This window comes from Carcharhinus amblyrhynchos, chromosome 13 (assembly GCF_965287045.1).
Source record: "Carcharhinus amblyrhynchos chromosome 13, sCarAmb.v2.hapA, whole genome shotgun sequence".
NCBI lineage: Eukaryota > Metazoa > Chordata > Chondrichthyes > Carcharhiniformes > Carcharhinidae > Carcharhinus > Carcharhinus amblyrhynchos.
Window position 1 is genome coordinate 55,690,340 of NC_137336.1, and position 21,477 is coordinate 55,711,816.

Genomic DNA, 21,477 nt, shown 5'->3' on the forward strand with positions numbered 1-21,477 from the left:
CGGGTGGATTCTCAGAGGCTTTTTCCATGGGCTGGAATGATTGCTACGACAGGACACAGGTTTAAGGTGCTGGGGAATAGGTACAGAGGAGATATCAGGGGTAAGTTTTTCACTCAGAGGGTGGTGGGTGAGTGGAATCGGCTGCCGTCGATGGTGGTGGAGGCAAATTCGATAGGGTCTTTCAAAAGACTTCTGGATGAGTACATGGAACTTAATAGAATTGATGGTTATAGGTAAGCCTAGTAGGTATGGATATCATCAGCACAACTTGTGGGCCAAAGGGCATGTTTGTGCTGTAATTTTTCTATGTTCTACTTTTATAAAACCACCTCTTCTTAATCTGGCTATGATATTCCAGTTCCTTGGCCATATCTCTGATTCCTAATATTCTCTGAAGTGGAATTACATTTAACTCTGAGTATAGCCACATCCAAAGATTAAACGCAGCACTGGGGGGGACCAATGTTTGAATACTCTGTCTGGAACTTGAACTAAAACACTTTTTGCCAATTATCTGAGTCAATGCAGCAATTGCCTGCCCTAAAGCAGTAGAACATGCTGCTAATTCAACACAACTAATAGATATGCTTAGTAATTTTTCAGCAAGCAGAATATTTATGATACAAGTACACCATAAACCTTATTGAGTTCTTTGAGAAAGTGACCAAAGAGGTGGATAGGGGTAAGGCAGTTGACGTGGTATATATGGATTTTAGTAAGGCATTTGATAAGGTTCACCATGGTAGGCTTCTGCAGAAAATGCAGATGTATGGGATTGGGGGTAATCTAGGTACTTGGATCAGGAATTGGCTAGCAGATAGGAGACAGAGGGTGGTGGTTGATGGTAAATATTCGTCATGGAGTTCGGTTACGAGTGGTGTGCCTCAGGGATCTGTTTTGGGGCCACTGCTGTTTGTAATTTTTATTAACGATCTGGATGAGGGTATAGTTGGGTGGATTAGTAAGTTTGCTGATGACACCAAAGTCGGAGGTGTGGTAGATTGTGAGGAAGGGTGTCATAGTCAGGTTGCAGAGCTGGGCCGCGAGGTGGTGGATGGAGTTTAATGCGGAGAAGTGTGAGGTAATTCATTTCAGTAGGAGTAACAGATGTGTTGAGTATAGGGCTAACGGGAGGACTTTGAATAGTGTGGAGGAGCAGAGGGATCTAGGTGTATGTGTACATAGATCCCTGAAAGTTGGGAATCAAGTAGATAAGGTTGTTAAGAAGGCATACGGTGTCTTGGCGTTTATTGGTAGGGGGATTGAATTTAGGAGTCGCAGCGTCATGTTGCAACTGTACACAACTCTGGTGCAGCCGCACTTGGAGTACTGTGTGCAGTTCTGGTCCCCACATTACAGGAAGGACGTGGAGGCTTTGGAGAGGGTGCAGAGGAGGTTTACCAGGATGTTGCCTGGTATGGAGGGGAGGTCCTATGAGGAGAGACTGAGGGATTTGGGGTTGTTTTCGCTGGAAAGAAGGAGGCTAAGAGGGGATCTTATTGAAACGTATAAGATGATTAGAGGTTTAGATAGGGTGGATAGTGATAGCCTTTTTCCTCGGATGGAGAAAGCTAGCACGAGGGGGCATGGCTTTAAATTAAGGGGGGGTAGTTATAGGACGGATGTCAGGGGTTGGTTCTTTACCCAGAGGGTGGTGAGGGACTGGAATGCCCTGCCTGCTGCAGTTGTAAATGTGCCTAGTTTGGGGGCGTTTAAGAGATCTGTGGATAGGTTTATGGACGAAAAGGGATTGGTTTAGAATAGTGGGTCAGTGTTTTTTTTAAAAAACTGGTCGGCGCAACATCGTGGGCCGAAGGGCCTGTTCTGCGCTGTAATGTTCTATGTTCTAATAGTTGGGGCCTCTCAAGTAATGATGTGAATCAGAGCTACTGGTTAGCAGATCAATTTTACATGATCTACTGTATTATGCAATCATTCTGATATGTGAAGTATCCCACCAGTATAATCTTCTTGTTTAAGCCTACAGTTTGGATTATTTTCACAAATACATGGTTCTTTCAATACAAGCTACACAAATCATTAAGGAATTCACAACGAGGAAGGACTTCCCAAAAACCGTTGTAACTCCACATTGACCACAATGGATGCAACTGAACAAAAAGAAGCCGTTCCAGCTTTTTCCCCATTGTCATTTCACCAAGATGGGATTCAAATGCAAAAGATGTGTCAGTCAGATTTAAATGTGCATACTCCATATGACTGATTATCAAAATGGCTTTCTGCACCCAAAGCAAAGGTAATGCCAGCAGATCAGATTGTCTCACCCTGACTCAAATCGAACTATGTATGTTATTTTTGTCTGCCCTATGTAGATTGTTTAAAAAATAGTTAGGTGTACTTACTGGTTCTGGTGTTTGGTTCCCTGGATGTGTGCCTGATACTGTTCTATTGAGTTCAGAACAATGTTACAGGTGTTACAGGGGTAGCCTTTAGCAGCAGCAGCTGTGAAAGATTATAATTTAGTTACCTGCCATTATAAACAACCGTTGAATAATGCAATTACCTGCCTACAAGAGTACATTTATCCAAGTTGAAATTTCATGGACACTTGCTTTGCTATTCAGTTTTCTTTCCTAATCCTTTCCAATTTCAACATGTAATGATTTTTACCCACACTTTATAGCTTGAAAGAACTACTTTTTAAAAATACGGAATTTAGAGGAGAGAGACAGTCCAAAGTTATGGTCAAATGTACTCATTACACATAAATCAGTCTGCATCTATAAAGAGAAAGGATAGGCTGTTAAGTTTTGGGTGCAGACCCTGAATCCAAATTGTGGCCCCAAAATGCATGCATTTTAGTATGATTAGAAAAAAAACAAAGGTGGAAGGAAAGGATTGATAGATAAACCAGACAGAGGGAGGGAATTAAATTTTCATGCCATTTAATAATGTTCTGTTAATGATGTTAATAAAAAGCCTTTCTAAACCACAATTAGAGAACTGTATACAGCTTTGGGCTTCACATTAAGGATGCTACGGCAATACAAAATGTGTGGCAGATTCCAAAAGATGACATTTGGTATGAGGAAATAAAAAAGCAAAAGATGATTTTTAAAATTGGGACTATTTGCATCAGCAGAGCCATTTAAAATAGGATAGGACAGAATAGATAAAACAAATTTGCAAGTGATTGGTCCAAAACAAGAAGCCATATCTAAACTTTACCTTTATAACATTTCAGAATGGATGAGTACTGGGAATCTTGTTCGTTCACGGGATATGGCCAGCTCTGGCAATATCAGCATTTACTGTCTGCCCAAATTGCCCCTGAGATACAATTGAGTGGTTTGCTAGTCCATTTCTGAGCTAACTACATTGTTGTATGTCTGGAGTCACTTGTAGGCCAAACTGAGCAAGAACAGAACAGTTGCAGATCTCCTTCCTCAAATGAAGTAATGAGCACTCAGACGGGTTTTTATGCTAACATGATAGTTGCATGGGCACCATCACTAGCTTTAAAACAAAACATTTATTTAATTAATTGAACTTAAATTTCCCACTACCATGGTGGGATTTGAATTCATGCCCTCAGATCTTTACTCGGGTTCCTGAATTATTAAACCAGTGACACCATATGCTAAAACCACTAAGGTTCAAATCTGATAAATACCAAACATGATTAGAACTATATACTCTAGGCTATAGGATCTTATGGGGAGAGGAAAATTGGGAAATGAGCTATACTGAAAAACCTCAATTACATTGGTAGAATGTACTAGAACTTCAGGATACCAGCAAAAGCAATCAGGCAGTAGAAGCTTGCAAAGATCTCTTGTGGGAATTGTCTATAGGCCTCCTGATAGTGATAATGTAGTGGGGTTAGGAAACACAAGCATAGACCAGGGAAGCATGCAGCAGAATCAATGTAGTTATAGCAGAAGAATTCAATTTTCACAGAAACATCAAGAACAGCTCAAGTCATAAAGGTAATTAATTTCTAGAATGGATCTGGACAATTTTCTAAAACAATGCAAGAATGAAAAGAGGCTATTCAATCCCTTCAGTTTGTTCCATTATTCAGGTGAATTATGGCTGAACTGTATCTCAACTCCACTTGTCCACCTTGGTTCCATAGTACCCTTATATCGTTTCTAAAAGGAGCATCATTAATCTAAACTAGTTGGAATGGCCCATTTCCATGTTTTAATTTCTATGTTGTTACAGTTTGCAGATAATTAATATACTAACTCCTTTTTTTGTAATGGAGTTATCTGCTGACCCACTTCCTTCAGCTTTTTTTCCAAGCACAATAAAATCTTCATTTATCTTGCAGACTTCCAATAATTTGCACCAGAAGAAAACTTGCCTGCATTTTCTTTTACACACACTGCAAAACCTGCTGTGCATTTCCATAATTTTCTGTTTTTAGCTCATATTTCCAGCATTTGCAGTTCTTCTTTCTCTTTTACAGTTCAAGGCAAACTAGTTTATTTTCTTTCTTCAGTAATGCAGCACGATCAGATCTTTACCGACTTCAATAATGAAATTACATAACAGCCTAATTATTTTAATAAGTGTTAATACTGGGGGGGGGGGGGGGGGGGGCAGGGGCAGCAGACAGATCAATATTTTCTTTAGATGGAGCATATTTTCCATCTCTTCAACTTTACAGTTATTCCACAGTTTTGGCTACTTATAATGAGCCAGACATTTTACGTTAAGCCTGATGAAGATGGGCCATTGATTCCTACGTCCAATGTAGAATTCTTTCACTCTGATAACTGATGTGTTTTCTGCCATATATACTGCAGGAATACCAAGCACATTGGCAACCTTTTAAAGCGTAGCACTTAAGATTCAGAAGTCAGTGGAGACACCAACAAAGCTAATTCAGAAGAATGGCCTCTGCAAATATATATTATAACCCCATAAGAGGCTTCCATTTTTAAAAGAATATAGGGAAGTCGCACACAAAAGGACTTATTTTTGACACAGCAGACATCAATAGCAAGTTCTCACCCATAAAAAGGCACAAGAGGCCAGTGATTCAATCTCAACTATGGTTTTACCATAGGGCCAAAATATTAACCTGGGACTTACTACTCACCAGTTCATGTTTCCAGATGCAGCTGCCAAGCAAAAAGCAGAGGTCTGCATGTGTTGTAGGGAGCTTAAGAAAATGCCTTTTCCTTAGTGAAAATGCATCTCCACATTTTCGTCCTGTCACTCATATTTCCATATTAAATCATCTGACTAAATTCAACATTTGCATTGAGCACCAAAGCTTCCCAAGCTACCAGTAATATAAATAGCACATGGGCTCAAAGTGCTAAATTGGCTTTCCATAAGGTAGACTTAGATAGCAGAATAAAAAGACACAAAAAGACAACAATAAAAGAGTTATGAACAGGGGATAGAGGTCCGAATCAGCTCCATGAATGAGAAAATTAGTTGAAAGTTTTGCTATTTTTACTCTCCATGATTGAAATAGCTGTTTAAATTCTGAACTACGTGTGTTTTAAGCTCATGTTTGAACTCAGAGCTTTGAGATAATGTAATGTAAAATTTTTTGACATCCATTCATAATTCAAGCAAGCAACAGTAATTTGGGTATCTGAAATGTAAATACTTGCGAAAGGACACATTCCTTTCATCAGGAAAAATTGAACTTTGCAATAGGGGAGAAAACAGCTTGGTAAGTGTACCTCATTGGCATGTACAATATCAATACAAAGCTAGTATCTCACCACAGGCAACGAAACAAGAAACGGAATCATGCATGACTATACAGTTTTGTTCAACGTGATCAAGACAGTGACCTTGCAGAGCACTAATATTCCAGGTTCAGTCAATGCTAGTTGATGTCAGCTCTGCCTTTGGGAGTAGTGTGCATACATGCACAAGCATCAAAAAAAAGCCACAATAATTACATTAATTCCGAGTGGAAATTCAGACAGTAGGCCTGAGCTATTATGTCCTTCACGGAAATCAGCATATCAACATTCACTGTCTAGTTTCACAAATGATCAACTGGGAAATGTACTACACATCACCTATGAATCGGACACCAGCAAGAACACCAGAGTTGATGTCTAAAACAGTGAAAGTTCACACAAAAGTACAAGTCGCGGAACAAGTCCAATTTTTTTTTGAATTTGTCAGGTATTCAGCCATGTGCGAATGGCAACGGCAAGGTGTAAACTAACAGTAGTCATTAGAAGCTTCCCTATTTTCAAACAGAAAAATGCTGTTCCCTTCTTAGATGCAACAATTTGTTTCAAAAAGAGCAGAAAACATTTCCAAAACAACAGACGGCAATGGCCACAAGGCTAACAAAGCAAGTTGGATGATACTGATTTTCAATCATCCAGTAGTAGGTAGTGCAAGGTCATAATTGACCAGATACTTCAGTATGAATAGCACAAACAGTTCATTTTAATTGCATTTCATGAAAAAAAAGTTGAACTGGGGATTCTGATTGAGTTTATTCTTGGATAATACATAAATATACAATAATGCAAGATTCATCAGCTTTGACGTGAAATAAATGGCAATTTTCTCTTTACAAACAATGTCAATATAAAGCAAGTGACATCTAACCAACGTTTCAATTAACTGCATTACTCTTATTTGCGGATTGATAATGCATTTATTTTTTTAATATACCCCACAGAAGACAGAACTACAAATTACTGCATTCCATATGTTTGCTCAAATCCAAGGGCATTTTTCTTGTTTCACATCATATTTTGTGCACAAAAATGATAATTATGCTTTCCTAAGTTGAATACTGCAGTTCAAATCTGAACATTGAAACACATTTTACAAAAGTAATAAGTTTTTTTTGAGATGTTTTATAGTTTGCTCAGCTGGTTTCAACGAGCAGGTTTTGTCTTTATTCATAAGATCAACTCGTGGGGTGGAGAATTACCAGAAATTAAAATAATTCACAAATGCTGATAATCTGAAATAAAAATAGAAAATGGCAGAAATACACAGCAGCTTTGTCAGAATCTGAAAAAAAAAGATGGACTGATATTTTGGATGCAAACCCTTCCCTGAATCTTAACATAGGCCTTCTAACAGCAATGTAAATTTTACTTTAGCAGATGCTGAAACCAGCAGTGTATTGCCAATATTAAATCCCTTTCCTATTCACGTGTGGTATATAGTGTATTAGCTCCTGCAGGTTGTATACTCACAGTTATCATCAGCTTGTCCTAGTTGTTCCAACAACTTTGCTTTTGTCTCACGTTTCTTGTGTCTTTTGCCCACATAGTGTTGTTTGGCAATAGCAGGATGGTTAAAAAAAGCTTGACAGAGGCTACAGTACTTGTCCGGGTCACTGCTCCCAGGTTCAACATTGGACTGCACAGCAGAAGTTGGGGCAATTTCTTTCTTTGCTTTAGGGGTAGCTGCAACAACAAAAAAATCCAAGATACTGATACTGAAACTGATCTGGAGAAAGTAAAATTTATCTTTATGTTTAAAGCAAATTGGCTTCCATTCAGGCAGCTGTAAATTAAAGAGCTTATTATAACAATTATTCATTGCTGTTCACGCCAAATTCCTTAGGGTACCAAGAGCAAAGATCTTCAACAGGAGTTACTATTTCAAACTATTCTGTAAAGTTTTTTTTACTGTTAGTTTTAAAGTTTTGAAATACAGAGTAATGAAGAACCAAACCAACTGTTTGTAACATTTATTTTTGCAACTAAAATACCACTAAAACAATTTCAAATATCGACAAAATAAGCAATCTAAATAAATAAAAGCCTCAGTTTACATGATATCATTTCAAAAATGTTGATTCTTTCAATTTAAAAATAGCTAAGTTTGTAAATGCAACCTATCTTTACTAAGTGCACATATTTTCTTCTGGTCTCTGTCCAAACAGCAGAAAGTTCACAAGTTCCTTCCATCATGTGTAAAAGGGAAACTATTAAACGCACCTATATATTGCCTGTTTTCTTCAGGATGGCTGCACTGTTTCATTTTCTAAGTCCTGTTCTTCCTCATTTTTTACCAACAGCTAATTTAGAAAAATATAACCTCATTGTAGTACTTTTGCCTTACAGCGCAGGGACCTAGGTTCAATTTCAGTCCTGGGTAACTATGTGTGGAGTTTGTAAGTTCCCCGCGTCCATAAGAACATAAGAGTTAAGAGCAGGAGTAGGCCACCTGGTCCCTCGAGCCTGCTCCACCATTCAATAAGATCATGGCCGATCTTTATGTGGACTCAGCTCCACTTATCCACTTGCTCACCATAACCCTTAATTCCTTTACTGTTCAAAAATTTATCTATCTTTGCCTTAAAAACATTCAATGAGGTAGGCTCAACAGTTTCACTAGGCAGGGAAACTGCACAGTGTGGAAATCCATGTGTCCGCATGGGTTTCCTCCAACAGTCCAAGAGATGTGCTAGCTAGGCTGACCGGCTATGTTAAATTGCCCCTTAGTTAAGACGAGTTGGCACAGTAAACACATGAGGTTACAGGGATAGAGCCTGGGTGGGATTGTTGTCAGTGCCGGTTCAATGGGCCTCCTTCTGCATTGTAGGGATACTATACTTTAATTCTAGTATCTTCACCTCCCCAAGCACAGGCAATGTCTCAGAATGGCTCAGTTTGCTGCATTTTCACATCAGAGCAACAAACTGTAGGTTCAAATGCTACCTGAGGACAATACTAACAGTGCTGAGTTGTCAGAGATGACATCCTTCAGATGTGATAAAGCAAGTGGACCAATTGGACATTAGTCATCCATGAGCACAGTTTGAAAACTCAGGGTGATTCTCCAGACATTCTGGTAAACATTTATTTCGCCACCCCGATACCTTATCAAGTTTTAGCACATCTAGCAACTAAGTTACCTCCCTTTTATTATGATTTTGAATGCCTCTTCTTCCTTGGTAAGGGCAGAGGCAGAATATTAATTTATTACCTCAGCTTTGCCCTCTGATTCCATGATCACTGTTTTGGTCCCAAATTAGCCCCAGCCCTACTCTTGCTAACCTTTTACTATTTCTATGACAAGATGAAACATTCAGATTACTGCCAGTCTCTTTTTGTACTCTCTCTTTGCTGTTGTCAATTTATATTTTTTCATTGTTATAACGTTTACAGTTATACAAAGTTTTTAATAAGAGAGAATTTCCCCTGCTAACATTGACATTCACAAGAGTAAGAGCAGAATGCAGTTCCTAATTTCGAGGGGTGCAGCAACATCATATCTTGAGGTTCATAAGAACATGATCAAACGTAACTCTGAAATAGTTCTACACATTTTCTTAGCATTTACCACTACATCTGTGGAAAGTTCCAGCAGTCATTTGACAATTCTGATAAATGCAACAGGACAGATTGCTGAATACCAGCTAATTTAACTAGAAATGTAAAAATTATGCACACAATCTTAACTATCTAACATTTACAATATATTAAGATCACTAACCAGAGGATGCTGGGGTAGTTTCTTCTTGTTTCTGCTTCAGTTTCAGAGTTTTTGCATGGTTTTTCCCCTGATAATGCGATTGGGCAACTACTGGTGATGTAAAGGTCATATTACACAGTGGACAAAACTTATTCCGATCCACTTCTCCATTGCTACTGTCCTGTTAAAAAATTCGAAAATTCTGATTGCGTTAAATAAATCACATCTGAGTTTGACCTTGATCAGAGCTGGCTTAATCTGACAAACATTTACATATAAACAGATTTATTTATTTTATATTTAAGCAAATACGAGATAATTATGTACATTGTAGATAGATGGAGCAGTTGAGATCGATTGCCTGTACCTGCTGTGCCACATTTATCAAGATGTTATGTTAGAGGGTCCTTCAACAAACACACCAATTACAACTGGTCAGTCAACTTCTAGATTCAGTAATTAATCCCTAATAAGGGATTTATTTACAGCTGATTGACTTAACTACCACTAATCTGCTTTATGTTAAAGAAAACAATGTTCAGTTTGATAAAACTTTGGTTTTCTAAACAGACTGCAAACAGGAATTTTGAGAAATTGGGAATTTACAGGCAAGTAGAAATGGCTGAATAAAAAAACATTTTTTTTTATATACAAAAGGCACCAAGTCTCAACTAGTTCATAATTCTCAGTGTATTCAAAGATACATGATTTGTATGTATATCCCTGAGTATAGTCATCATGAAAGTTGGAGTCCTTCAAAGAGAAGATAATTCAGGCACAAACGACATATTTTGAAAGAAAGGTAAATCTAAAGCTGGAGCTTCTTGCATAATTAAGAATATATAGATTAAGGAGGTATTTGATAAATATCTGGTTCATAATTCTACAGTGAACAATGCTCATTATAAAAAATACAAGAACTGAAAAAGGAAATGGGGGGCAAAAAGAATGTATGAGATAGATTGGTGAGTATTTTACAAACATATAATAAGGGCAATTAAATGAAAGGGACTGATTAAGGACCAAAAGGACATCTTTGTGAGGAAGTGGGCGTAGATAAGGTATTAAATGAATTTTCTTGTCTTCATTAAGGAGAAAGTCATCAATATCATTGTAAACGAGGTGGTGGAAGAATTCTATTTAAATAAGGCTGTAGCCAAACAGGCCATCTAAAATGGCGTTTTGTAAAGCACTCTGGGATAACCGGGCAAGAAACTAAACCGACAGGCTGCAGTTTAAAGACAGAGACAAACAGGCTGCAACCCTGATGAGTGAATACACAGGATATGGGCCATCTCCAGGATGAAAGAGACTGTCTGATCACACTGGGTTGTGTGCCAGACGTAAAGGCACCGTGAATCCTTATTTAGGAGGAAGGTATGTGGCCTATGTGCCTACAACACCTACAGGCATGGCCGCCAGGGACACACCCAGAGATCAGTGTGGTAGCACCTGATTGGACTCTTATCGATCAGGGTGATCAAGTCCTGATCGATTGATTGGCAATGGCCAAAAAAAGGGCGTGAAACCGAACGGGGTATAAAGGATGCTGCACAACCAGGAATCTCTCTCTCTCGGACCCCCACGAACAAGCTACAACGACGGAGAGCCACCACACCTGAGGAGGGAGGAAAGAAAGAAGATCAGAGCCAGGGTACCACACCAGACTAAAGGACCAGACTACGCAGACAACTACCAAGACCAGCACACAGATAAAGGCCAGTATCTGTTTGGGTATTTGTCAGTCACACACAGTTAAGTCAAGGTCTTGTATTGTACTTGAATTCTAGTATTTTCTGTAAGATAACTTATTGTTGGTCGGGTGGGTGATTATTGATTGTGTGGGTTTAAATAAATATTGTTTGTACTAATAAGACGTCTACTCAAAGTTATTTGTCCACCGTATAAGAGTTGAAACAGGCTGATTTTTACAACAAGGCAGAGGTACTGAAAAGACCGGTAGTGCTCCAAGTAGAACAATCATCCAATCACAAAGTCATATATTCTGGAATGCCAAGGAGGGGAACACCGCAGAGACTCTGGCCACCATCTCCAATCCTCCTTTGATACCAAAGTGGTACCAGCAGGGTGCCACTGTTGCATAAACCTAGCAATTAGAGATCAGGAAACAATACCAACAGGAAAAGAAGTTAAAATACACAGACGTGTGCAGACAGAAAAGAAGAATGGGAAGAGCTAGAAAGCAAAAGTGGTCAACTAGCCGAGTCAGACAGCTGGATTCCTGAGCAGTGGGAAAGCACATTTAGGGTTGTTGCTGCTGGTTATTTTTACTTCAGTGATCGAATGCCCAGAATCAGTCATACCAATGTGAAGATAGGCAGTTCTCCACGCTACCATGATTGACATGAACAGAGAGTTCAGAAGCTCCCGGTAAAAAACATGCCATTCGTCTCGAAAATTGCATGCGCAGAATCCTATTTACGTGGAAAATGCTGCCTATGAAGAATAGACTAATCTCTTGAAGGAAAGGAAATGTAATTCTTTCCAAGCAAAATGTGAGCATCAGAAAACTTTGTCTGAAATTGAGGTCATACAGTTGGAGTAGACGGCCTCGAAATTGGAAAATCTGGGATGCACATACACAAATCTTTGAAAAGTGGAAGAACAAGATGCAAAGGCAATTAAAAGAGCATTAGAGGTCTCAAGCTTTATAGAGGTACTGAACAGAAAAGCAAGGAAGTTATGCTTTGTAACTAGTTAGTTTTAGTTTATTTATTAGTGTTACAAGCAGACTTCCATAAACACTGCAATGAAGTTATTGTGAAAATCTCCTACTTATACCCCCATTGGGAGTATTATGTTCAAGGCTTTACACTTTGTCAAGGCAAAAGAGATGGTGCAAAGGGCCAGTACATGCATCATGGTCAAATGGCCTCCTTCTGTGCTCTAACATTCTATGATTAATAGAAACTTACAGTGGAATCCTTCTTTATTATTTTGGCGACTGGTTCACCATCTTGATGGAGCTCCTCATAGCGACGTACTTTATTAGCATGTTTCTTGCTCTGTGGACCATAGCAGAATTTCAGTAATTTGTCATTGAGATCAAAGATTACCCACAACTCTGGACTATTAGTATACTATAAGCAATGAAATAGTGGAAAAAATTGATTGTATAAACATCTTTAGTTATTGCCCAAAGTAAAAATGCTACTTTCAAGCAGAAGCTGTGAGACATAATCTTCATGGTTCACTACAATTAAATAGTTACAACTAAGTTTATATCCTTTTATACCAATTGAAGGAAAAAGATCTCATGCCTTCCTGTTTATTAATTCTACCTTTAGAAAGTTTTAGGGATAAATTTAACATTTTGCTATAACTCAATTGTCGTCATGCTTTGACACATTATTTAATTTTCAAATTAGAGGCCCATTATCTCTACCTGGCAAATTCTAGCATTTGTCTCAATCATCACTGTCTCGAATGCACATTTTTATTCCTCAGGAAGGTTGCATCAACTTGGCTAATTCCTCTGGTAACTACGTACCAAATAATTAAAAGGGAAGAGGAAGGAAGAACACAATAGTCAGCAAAGATTGAACCTGAGGTTTTTGTAGTCCTGAATGCCTCAGTGCTACACTCGGCAGTGTTGTTACTCAATAATAAGGAGCTATGATTTTTAAATCCTGCACCTGGTATCCATGCTCAGCACGCATTAATCACACCAGAGATAGCAAAGAGCCAAACTCTCATTGACACAGGATTTTACCACTTCATTACCTGGTAATGTGCTAGTCTCTGGGACTCTGAAATCAGCACAGCGTTACACACTTTGCAGTGAGTGTCCGTGAAGAGCTCACTATTTCCTTCGATGATCTTTTGTACTGTAAGGACAAATCAAGAGAGTAGAGATTCTGACATTTTGCAGTAAGTGTCTTCTTTAAACAAAGCCATTAGATTTCACCATTTTCCCCAGTGGGTATAGACCTCCTTAGAAACAAAAAACTTCTAATGGTTACCTATATTCTGTAGTCAAGCACAACATACTTTTTTGCTATTTTAAAATAAATTTAGCACTTTAATTCTCATCTGTAAGACTCCATATATTGAGGTAATACCACAATATTACCAGTAATACCACAAAGATTAGTGGATTTGCGGATAACAATGAGGACCATCAAAGGATACAGCAGGATATAGATCAGTTGGAGACTTGGGCAGAGAGATGGCAGTTGGAGTTTAATCCAGACAAATGTGAGGTAATGCATTTTGGAAGTTCTAGTACAGATAGGCAATATATAGTGAATGGCAGGGAGTAAAAGTGTGGAAAAGCAGGTTTCGGAGAAGTGAGATCAGGCTCAAAGCTTCAGCCAGAAAAAATAGGGAGTAGATTGCTAAAGCATTTTCAGCTATGATGCGAGGGTCAGTGGAAAAAAAGTGGATAGGATTATACCTTAGGCTGGAGAGGTGGGGAAACAAATGAAAGTGGATCAGGTATGTTTCATAAATGGAGCAAGACTGTACTGCAAAATAACAGCTAAAGGACAAAATAATTTTGGGTGTCAGGAGTACAGGGTCAGTGTTTGCAGAAGGGAATTGGGGGTTCTGTGCAGCTCTTGAGCGTTAAGAAGAAATGTTACAAATTGGTGGAATTATGCACATTGCAATTCCAATTAGAGCATAAGTAGCGCTTTACAGGAAGTTATAGGTGTTGACATTTCAACATTGAAATCCCTAAATAATTCTTACCATCCAATCTGTGTGCAAGATTAATATCTAAAATTAAAATCTTAGCTACTAATCTCCAGAATAAGTCCCTGTTTATGGTGACACAGCTGACAGAAGAAAGATTTTTAAAAACTACTGCTGGAATTTTCTGTTCAACTCATGAAATTGACCACTATGCATTATAAAGTCAGGATTTCTGCTTAACTACTTTCTGCCCTTCTCTGAGGGCAAACATCTCCTCAGCACCCCCCCTTTAAATCTCACATCTTTTGATACAACCACTTCTCATTCTTCAAAATTCCTGAATAGAGGCACAGCCTACTCAACATTTTTTATAATGCAACCTCTTCATCCTGGTAACCAGTATAGTAAATCTTCTCTGAATTGCTTCCAATGCAAGTATATCTCTCCTAAAGTATACATAGTATTCTTCACGCCATTTCACCAAAGCCCTTTAACATTTGTAGCAACTTTCCTCCTTGTATATCTAACTCTCTTCAATAAAAGCTAACATTCCATTTATTTTCCTAATTACTTGTGTCTGCTTGCTAACTGTTTGTGATTCATGTACAAGGACACCCAAATCCCACAGTATTGTGTAATTTTTTTACTCTTTCACAAGAACACAAGAAATAGAAGAAAGAATAGGTCACTAGGCCCTTCAAGCCTGCCCCACCATTCAATACGATTGTGGCTGATTTATACAGGCCTCACATCCTTTTCTGTGCCATTTCTTCATAGCCCTAACCCCCGAACTATGAAATATTTACCCAGCTTCACTTTAAATACATCTAATGATCTAGCCTCCGTAGAGGTAGAGAATTCCAGAGATTCACCACCCTCTGAAAAGAAATTTCTACACACCTGAGTTTGAAATGACCGACCTTAATCTTTTAGCCATGTCCCCTTGTTCAAGACTCTCCACTAATGAAAACATCTTACAACTTATCCTTTCAAGCCCTCTCAGTATCTTGTGTATTTAAATGAGGTCACCGCTCACACTTCGAAATTCCACGGAACACAGACAATTTAGTCTCTCTATAGGATAACACTCCCATCCCAGAAATTAGCTTGGTGAATCTCTTTTGGATTATGTCCAAGGTTACTACATTCTTTTTCAGGTAAAGGACCAAAACTTATATACTTTTGACCTTTAGTCCAGAGTTACGGTTTCATTAAAGGGAAGTCGTGTCTGACAAATTTACTGGAGTTCTATGAGGATGTGTCTAGGGCGGTGGATAGAGGAGAGCCGGTGGATGTGGTCTTTCTAGATTTTCAGAAGGCGTTTGACAAAGTGCCTCACAAGAGGTTATTGCAGAAGGTCGAGTGACATGGAGTTGGGGGTAGGGTGTCCTATTTCTTATGTTCTTATGTTACTGGAGGAAGAAGACAGCAAATGCACTTTAGATCCATGTTCTCTCCACAAGATGATAGCCTTTGCTTCAGTTCTACAGGTTGCATTACTCTCTGGTCCCTTACCAAACTGGCCAATGGCATTTATCTACTGAGCCCTCAAAGAATCATATTTCTTTTTCGATTAGTCAGATACATGGCAACTTACTGTGCAGACTGGAAGAATCATTATAAGCGACGTTTCTCACTAGTTACATAAACCAGTACTATGTATCTGACAAGTTTTCAACAGACTTTAAAATCCTGTGCAATACCAAGGTGGCCACAGTTCACAAGTTTTAAAGTGCAACTTAAGTGCTTTTTCACCTTTTGATGTTGATTTTGTTGATTCTATGTTGTATCCTATACATTTAGCTTACCTCTATTTTCTTTAATATGTAAAAAAAATTGCTGTTACTACTGTTTTCACAACGGTTTGCAAAATTGCTGTACTCAGAGTAAATCACCCTACTTTCAGCATGTTTAAAAATTCACAGGTTTGGTCACAATGTTACACCATGCTAAATCACTTGCCTTAAAGCATTACCTATCTCAAGCTGGTCGGGAAAGTTCTGTCCCACGTCGTTTCCCCAACTACAGACCTGCCTCCCCTACCCCATTTTATGAATTTAAGAAACAAAATTGCCTACATTTTCCTGCAGTATGTAAGTGAATTAATCTATCAAACAAAAAAACTCCAATAGGGAGGCAAGTTACATAGCATCTGCAAAAAGGAAAACAGTGTTAATGTTTTAGGGCTATTTCATCATGACTAGATGTCACAGATTTTAAAATATGTAAGCAAGTACAGAGTCAAGGAAAGGACAAGCAAAGTGGAGTTACAGAGGACAGTATGAAAGACAAAAGTGATAGGATGGAAGGCGGGAAAAGAATGATGGTGAAACGCAAAAGGAAAATTAATTGAAGTAAAAAGATAGGTCTAGGGAACTATATAATGACATCAGCAGAACCACTACAAGTCAGAGAATTGTACAGCACAGAAAGAGCCCTTTGGCCCACTGTGTCTATGCCAGCTATCAAATACCCATCTATTCCAATCCCATTTTCCAGCACATGGTCCGTAGCCTTGCATACTATAGCCTTAAGTGTTCATCTAAATGCTTTTTAAATGCTCTGATGGTGCCTGTCTCCACCACTCTTTCTGACAGTTCAATTCCTGCCACCCTCTGGGCAAAAAAGATTTTCCTCAAATCCCCTCTAAATCTCCTGCCCTTTATCTTAAATCTATGCTTCCTGGTTATTGACCCCTTTAGTAAGGGAAAAGGTTTCTTACCAACTATCCTACCCAAATAAATGTGAATAATTACAATCGGAAGTTTTTTTTTTCAGTCTGACGTGTAGAATCACATTTCTCCTTTAGTGTCACCCCTGAAAAATCTCCCAACTCACTTACAATTGCATCCTCAAAATTCCATTTACATAACTTTTACTCTCCATCCACCAGATTTCTACAGCTACCAATCTTAAGTATGACTGGAAAAAGAAAGACTTGTTGAAGCATTTGGTTTTGCACTGAGGACACTTTGCAAGAATACCAGTATAAAGGGAAATCAACAATTTATACCAGAGACAAGAATGCCAACTAGTTGGCAAGTGAACTCTGATTGTAGAGGCACTGCCATGAGGAACGTTCCAGTTGATGGTGACTGACAGCAACTGCTAAGCATTGTTTGAAATTTAACCCAGGCAACATGACCAGCCCTGGGGAATAAACCAGGAAATGGCAGTCACTTTTTAAGCTAAAACACATACAATGTACATACATTTTCTTTCAGTCTACAAGGAACAGGGCCTTACGCATTAATACATGTAGCTTCCAGTATATGCAAATACACCATAATGTGAGTTCAGCCGACAATCGTAAATTGGTTGCCAGCATAATTCTTAGCACACTGAGGATTATTTAGCAAATGCTGTCCAATCATGGAATCATATCTAACGTCGGACACTATGTTTTGCGGTTTGCAAGCCTGGGCTGGTTTGGTACGTTCTGAGCCTTGTCCAGTGACCAGCAGTTGGGGACATGCTGTTTGACATGATCCACCAGTCACTGGAATGTACAGCCTACATAGCTAGTAATCCTCAAGTTCTGCACTACCAAATAACTATTAGCTACCAGTCTATTCAACCATACCCTCTCCGCTATCTTTTGATTCCCTGGTCTCCCGCGTACTGTCATCATTTTTGTATTTGCAATCCCTGCAAATAATCAATCACGATCCCACAATCCTCGTGCACCATCTCCAACCTCCTTTGTCTCTCCAAATTTCACAAATCTGTTCTCACCTCCCATCATCTCCTGAATTTCATGTTTGAATCTCCACTCAGGTATCTTTGTCAAAATATTGAAGCAGCTCTTATCACAATGCAAATAACATCCCACGAGCCTGTGACAAATGCAAACTAGTCTCTTTTCATCCTTCACAATTTACCTGTACGACTAACCAAACCATCTTCCCCCAATGCCTTGCCAACATTATCCAGCTGAGTGGGGCTGCACTCAGTATCACCGGCAATGGCTCTTCTTCCTGCTTCCACGTTACCCCTCCTCCAGGATCACACCTTTGTTACATTTAGACCTGATTATTCCAACACACTCATGGCCAGCCTCTTACATTCTAACCTCCATAAACTTGACTTCATCCAAACCTCTGCTGCCGCATCCTAAATACAAAGTCACATTCATTCATCATCATTGTACAGTGGTGTTAAGCAACTCAATTTTAAAATTTTCATCCTTGTTTTATTCCTCCATGGTCTTGCCATTTCCTATTGCTGTAATCTCATCAGGCTCTACAACCCTCAGGCATATCTTCACTTCTCCAATTCTGGCCTGATTTTAATTACTCCACCATTGATGGCCATTGCTTCAACTGACAATGTTGATACTCTGGAATTCCCTCCCTAAATCTCTTCACCTCTCTTTTTTTGCCTTAACACCACCTCTTTGACCACATTTTTGGTCATTTAATAAACTTCATTTACAGAATGTGTGCATCACTGGCTAGGCCAGCATTTAATGCCAATCCCTAATTACTCTCGAGAAGGTGGTGATGAACTGTTAAAGTCCGTACAGTGCTGTTAGGGTTAACAGGGAGTGACTTTGATTCACAATGCACCGGTAAACCACCTTGTGATATTTTACTATATTAAAGGCACAATAAATAGAAGTAGTTGCTCATTTTATAAAGGAGGGTGCCAAAGTAGGACTGGAAAGAAACTAGTTACACAAGTTCCTATTGAGACACCCTTCTGAACATCTCTCTGGCACAGTGGTTAGCATTGTTGCCTCGCTGCGCCAGGGACCGGGTTCTATTCCCAGCTTGGGTAACTGTCTGTGTGGAGTTTGCACATTCTTCCAGTGTATGTATCGATTTCTTCTGGGTGCTCTGGTTTCTTCCCTCAGTCCAAAAATGTGACGGTTAGTTTGATTGGCCATGCTAAATTGTTCCTTAGTATCAGTAGGATTAGTGGGGAAATATGTGGGTTACAGGGACAGGGCCCAGGTAGGATTGCTGTCAGTACAGATTCAATGGGATGAATGGCCTCCTTCTGCACTGTAGGTATTCTATGATCTTGTTTCAGTCAACAAGTATGATTCTCAAATTCCAGTCACTTACCATTTTAATTAATGGTCCTACAACCTACATTGTTGTATTGAAGTTTAGTAGAAACTCAGGGAACAGTGCCTCACTAGTCACCTCAAGAGTTTCCAGACACAACATTTATTTAAACAGCTTCAGATCATAACCACTGCACTGAACTTTTCAGACTTCAGGTAATAGTTCTTTTGTTGCTATTTCCACCTTCTTTCAACCCATTTTTGTTTACGTGCCCTATTTCCACCCCCTTTTGCCTAGTGCCACCACTCCTTTTGTCATTTAATGACTTCTGTCTCACATATGATAAACCTTACTGTTTGTTCTTCCCTCCTCTTCTCTCACCTTTCTTCCTGCTGCAGCTACTAAGATCTGAATCCAGAAAATACTGGTATACATTTCTGCTCTCGACCCTTGCCCTCCTCAGAGCCATGATTGAAATGCCCTTGTTCTTGCCGTCCATCCCACTAGCCTCTGTATTCAATGAATCATCCTCCACCACGTCTGCATCTCCATCGTGATGCTGTCACTAAACATCTCCCCTTTTAACACAATGAGGAGATGCCGGTGTTGGACTGAGGTGGGTACAGTAAGAAGTCTCACAACACCAGGTTAAAATCCAACAGGTTTATTTGGAGTCATGAGCTTTCGGAGCACTGCTCTTTCATCAGACTTCTTACTGTGCCCTTTTAATACCAAAGGGATTGTGTTCTCTCCACAACACTCTAGTTCACTCCTCTATTACACCCATCCTTTCCAAAAGTGAATATGCAACATATGCCATTTTACCTCCTCTCTTCCCACTATGCAAGGCCCCAAATACACCCTCCAAATGAATTAGCAATTTATTTATAGTTTTCATTTAGTATGTTGTATTTGCAGCTCACCATGTGGTCTCCTCAAAACAGATTATTGACTACTTTGTGGAACACTTCCAAATAGTCCACAAGCATGGCCCCGAGCTTCCTGATGCTTTTCATTTCAATTTCCAATTTGTTCCCAATAACCCTTGGCTGCTCCTGGCGCAATAAAGCTCGACCCCAATGTACCTTCTCAGTACTGATGGGAGGGTCATTAATCTGGTGTCTCTCCAGGCTTGTTGAGTATTCCCAGCATTTGTTGTTTTTATTTAAGACTACCAGTATTTGCATTATTTTGCTTTTGTAAATACTGGAAATATCCAGGTCAGGGAACACCATAGAGATAAGAGTTAACATCTTGATACAGTACTGACGGGAAGGCCACCGACCTGAAATGTTATCTCATTTATTTTCAGTGCACAAATAAACGCTATCTGATCTACTGGAGTGTTTTCCAGCATTTTGTAATTCCCTGATCCTACCCTGATTTATAAATGTTAATCCACACCCCTCCCCCCCAAACCAAACACTGACCTGAATGAAATGCCCACAGATGTTACTGATCATTTCCAAGAACCTCAGTCCTGTGTTTTTACGGGGAGCTGCTGCTGGATGCCGAGCACTGGGAGTGGAGTGGGAGGGTGAGGGTGAGTTTTCATTCAATTCCCGCCCCCCTCCCCAAAAAAAAACTCTGCATGGCGATGATGAGGAGGTGGGGTTTCCAACATGAAGTCAGGTGCTGATGCACCAACTCGCACATCTCAATCACTGCGAGTGAGGGGCCTAAAGCGGGAGCTCGAAGCCGAGACGCGGGTGGGGGCGGGGAATGAGCTTCACCGTTGCCCCCCCCTCCCCCCGTCACCACCTCAAGAAACCCGACCCCCCCCCATCACTGTTCGGAGCAGCCGCCTCCACCGGGCAACTGCATTCAATCAATCGTGGATGCGCTCAGGCAGCGCTTACCAGCCCCGTTGCCGGTGGAGCTGTCGCCGGCGCCGGCCGGTTTGAAGCTTTCCATCAACTGAGGTATGGGTCGTTCCGCCGCCATTGCTGCCTAGTCCGACTCCGAGCCCCGCACTCGCTGCCAGGGAGAGGGCTCGGAGATCTCGCGCGAACATACTCGGACCGCGCCAGATCTCGCCCTCCGCTTCCAGAAATTTCGCGGCCGCGACGTCAGGTTTGGGAGGGGGTTGCCATGGAAGCGGGCCGCGCCGGCAGTGTGACAGTGGCTGGAGCCGCCTAGGTGAGCAGATGTTCCAGAACTGGAGCAACTGCTCCATTTCACAAATCAGAAACATGATACCTCCAGCACCCTTTGGGCACTGCAGGGGCTGGGGTGCATTATTGACCCTAATAATCACATTTTAATTTGATGTTTTCATGTTTCCTTTATACTTTGATTTTGTTTGGGCTGTTCCCTTTCCTTTTAGGGAGCTGCCCATTTTACTTTGTCCTGATTTAACTTGAGTTTGTTCATTTGGTTTGACCTTAAAAGAGGCCAGCACCCCTTGGGGTAG

General features: G+C 40.0%; 1 protein-coding gene across 2 annotated transcripts in view; it reads right to left on the bottom strand.

The window, feature by feature from the left end:
• The window catches only part of LOC145351922 (zinc finger protein 346-like), a 33,036-nt gene extending 11,918 nt beyond the window's left edge, over positions 1-21,118 (bottom strand). Inside the window, exons 1-6 of one of the 2 annotated variants that reach the window (XM_080201712.1) lie at positions 20,924-21,118; positions 13,141-13,244; positions 12,333-12,422; positions 9,418-9,577; positions 7,167-7,379; positions 2,364-2,463 (exon numbers count right to left, since the gene is read on the bottom strand). In XM_080201712.1, coding sequence (XP_080057838.1) covers positions 2,364-2,463; positions 7,167-7,379; positions 9,418-9,577; positions 12,333-12,422; positions 13,141-13,244; positions 20,924-21,008 — 752 coding nt within the window. In that variant the 5' untranslated portion in view covers positions 21,009-21,118. Of the gene's footprint in view, positions 1-2,363; positions 2,464-6,430; positions 6,929-7,166; positions 7,380-9,417; positions 9,578-12,332; positions 12,423-13,140; positions 13,245-20,923 lie in introns of those variants that run through there. The other variant, XM_080201713.1, reaches the window with a different exon arrangement.
• Between the last annotated feature and the right edge of the window lie 359 nt (positions 21,119-21,477).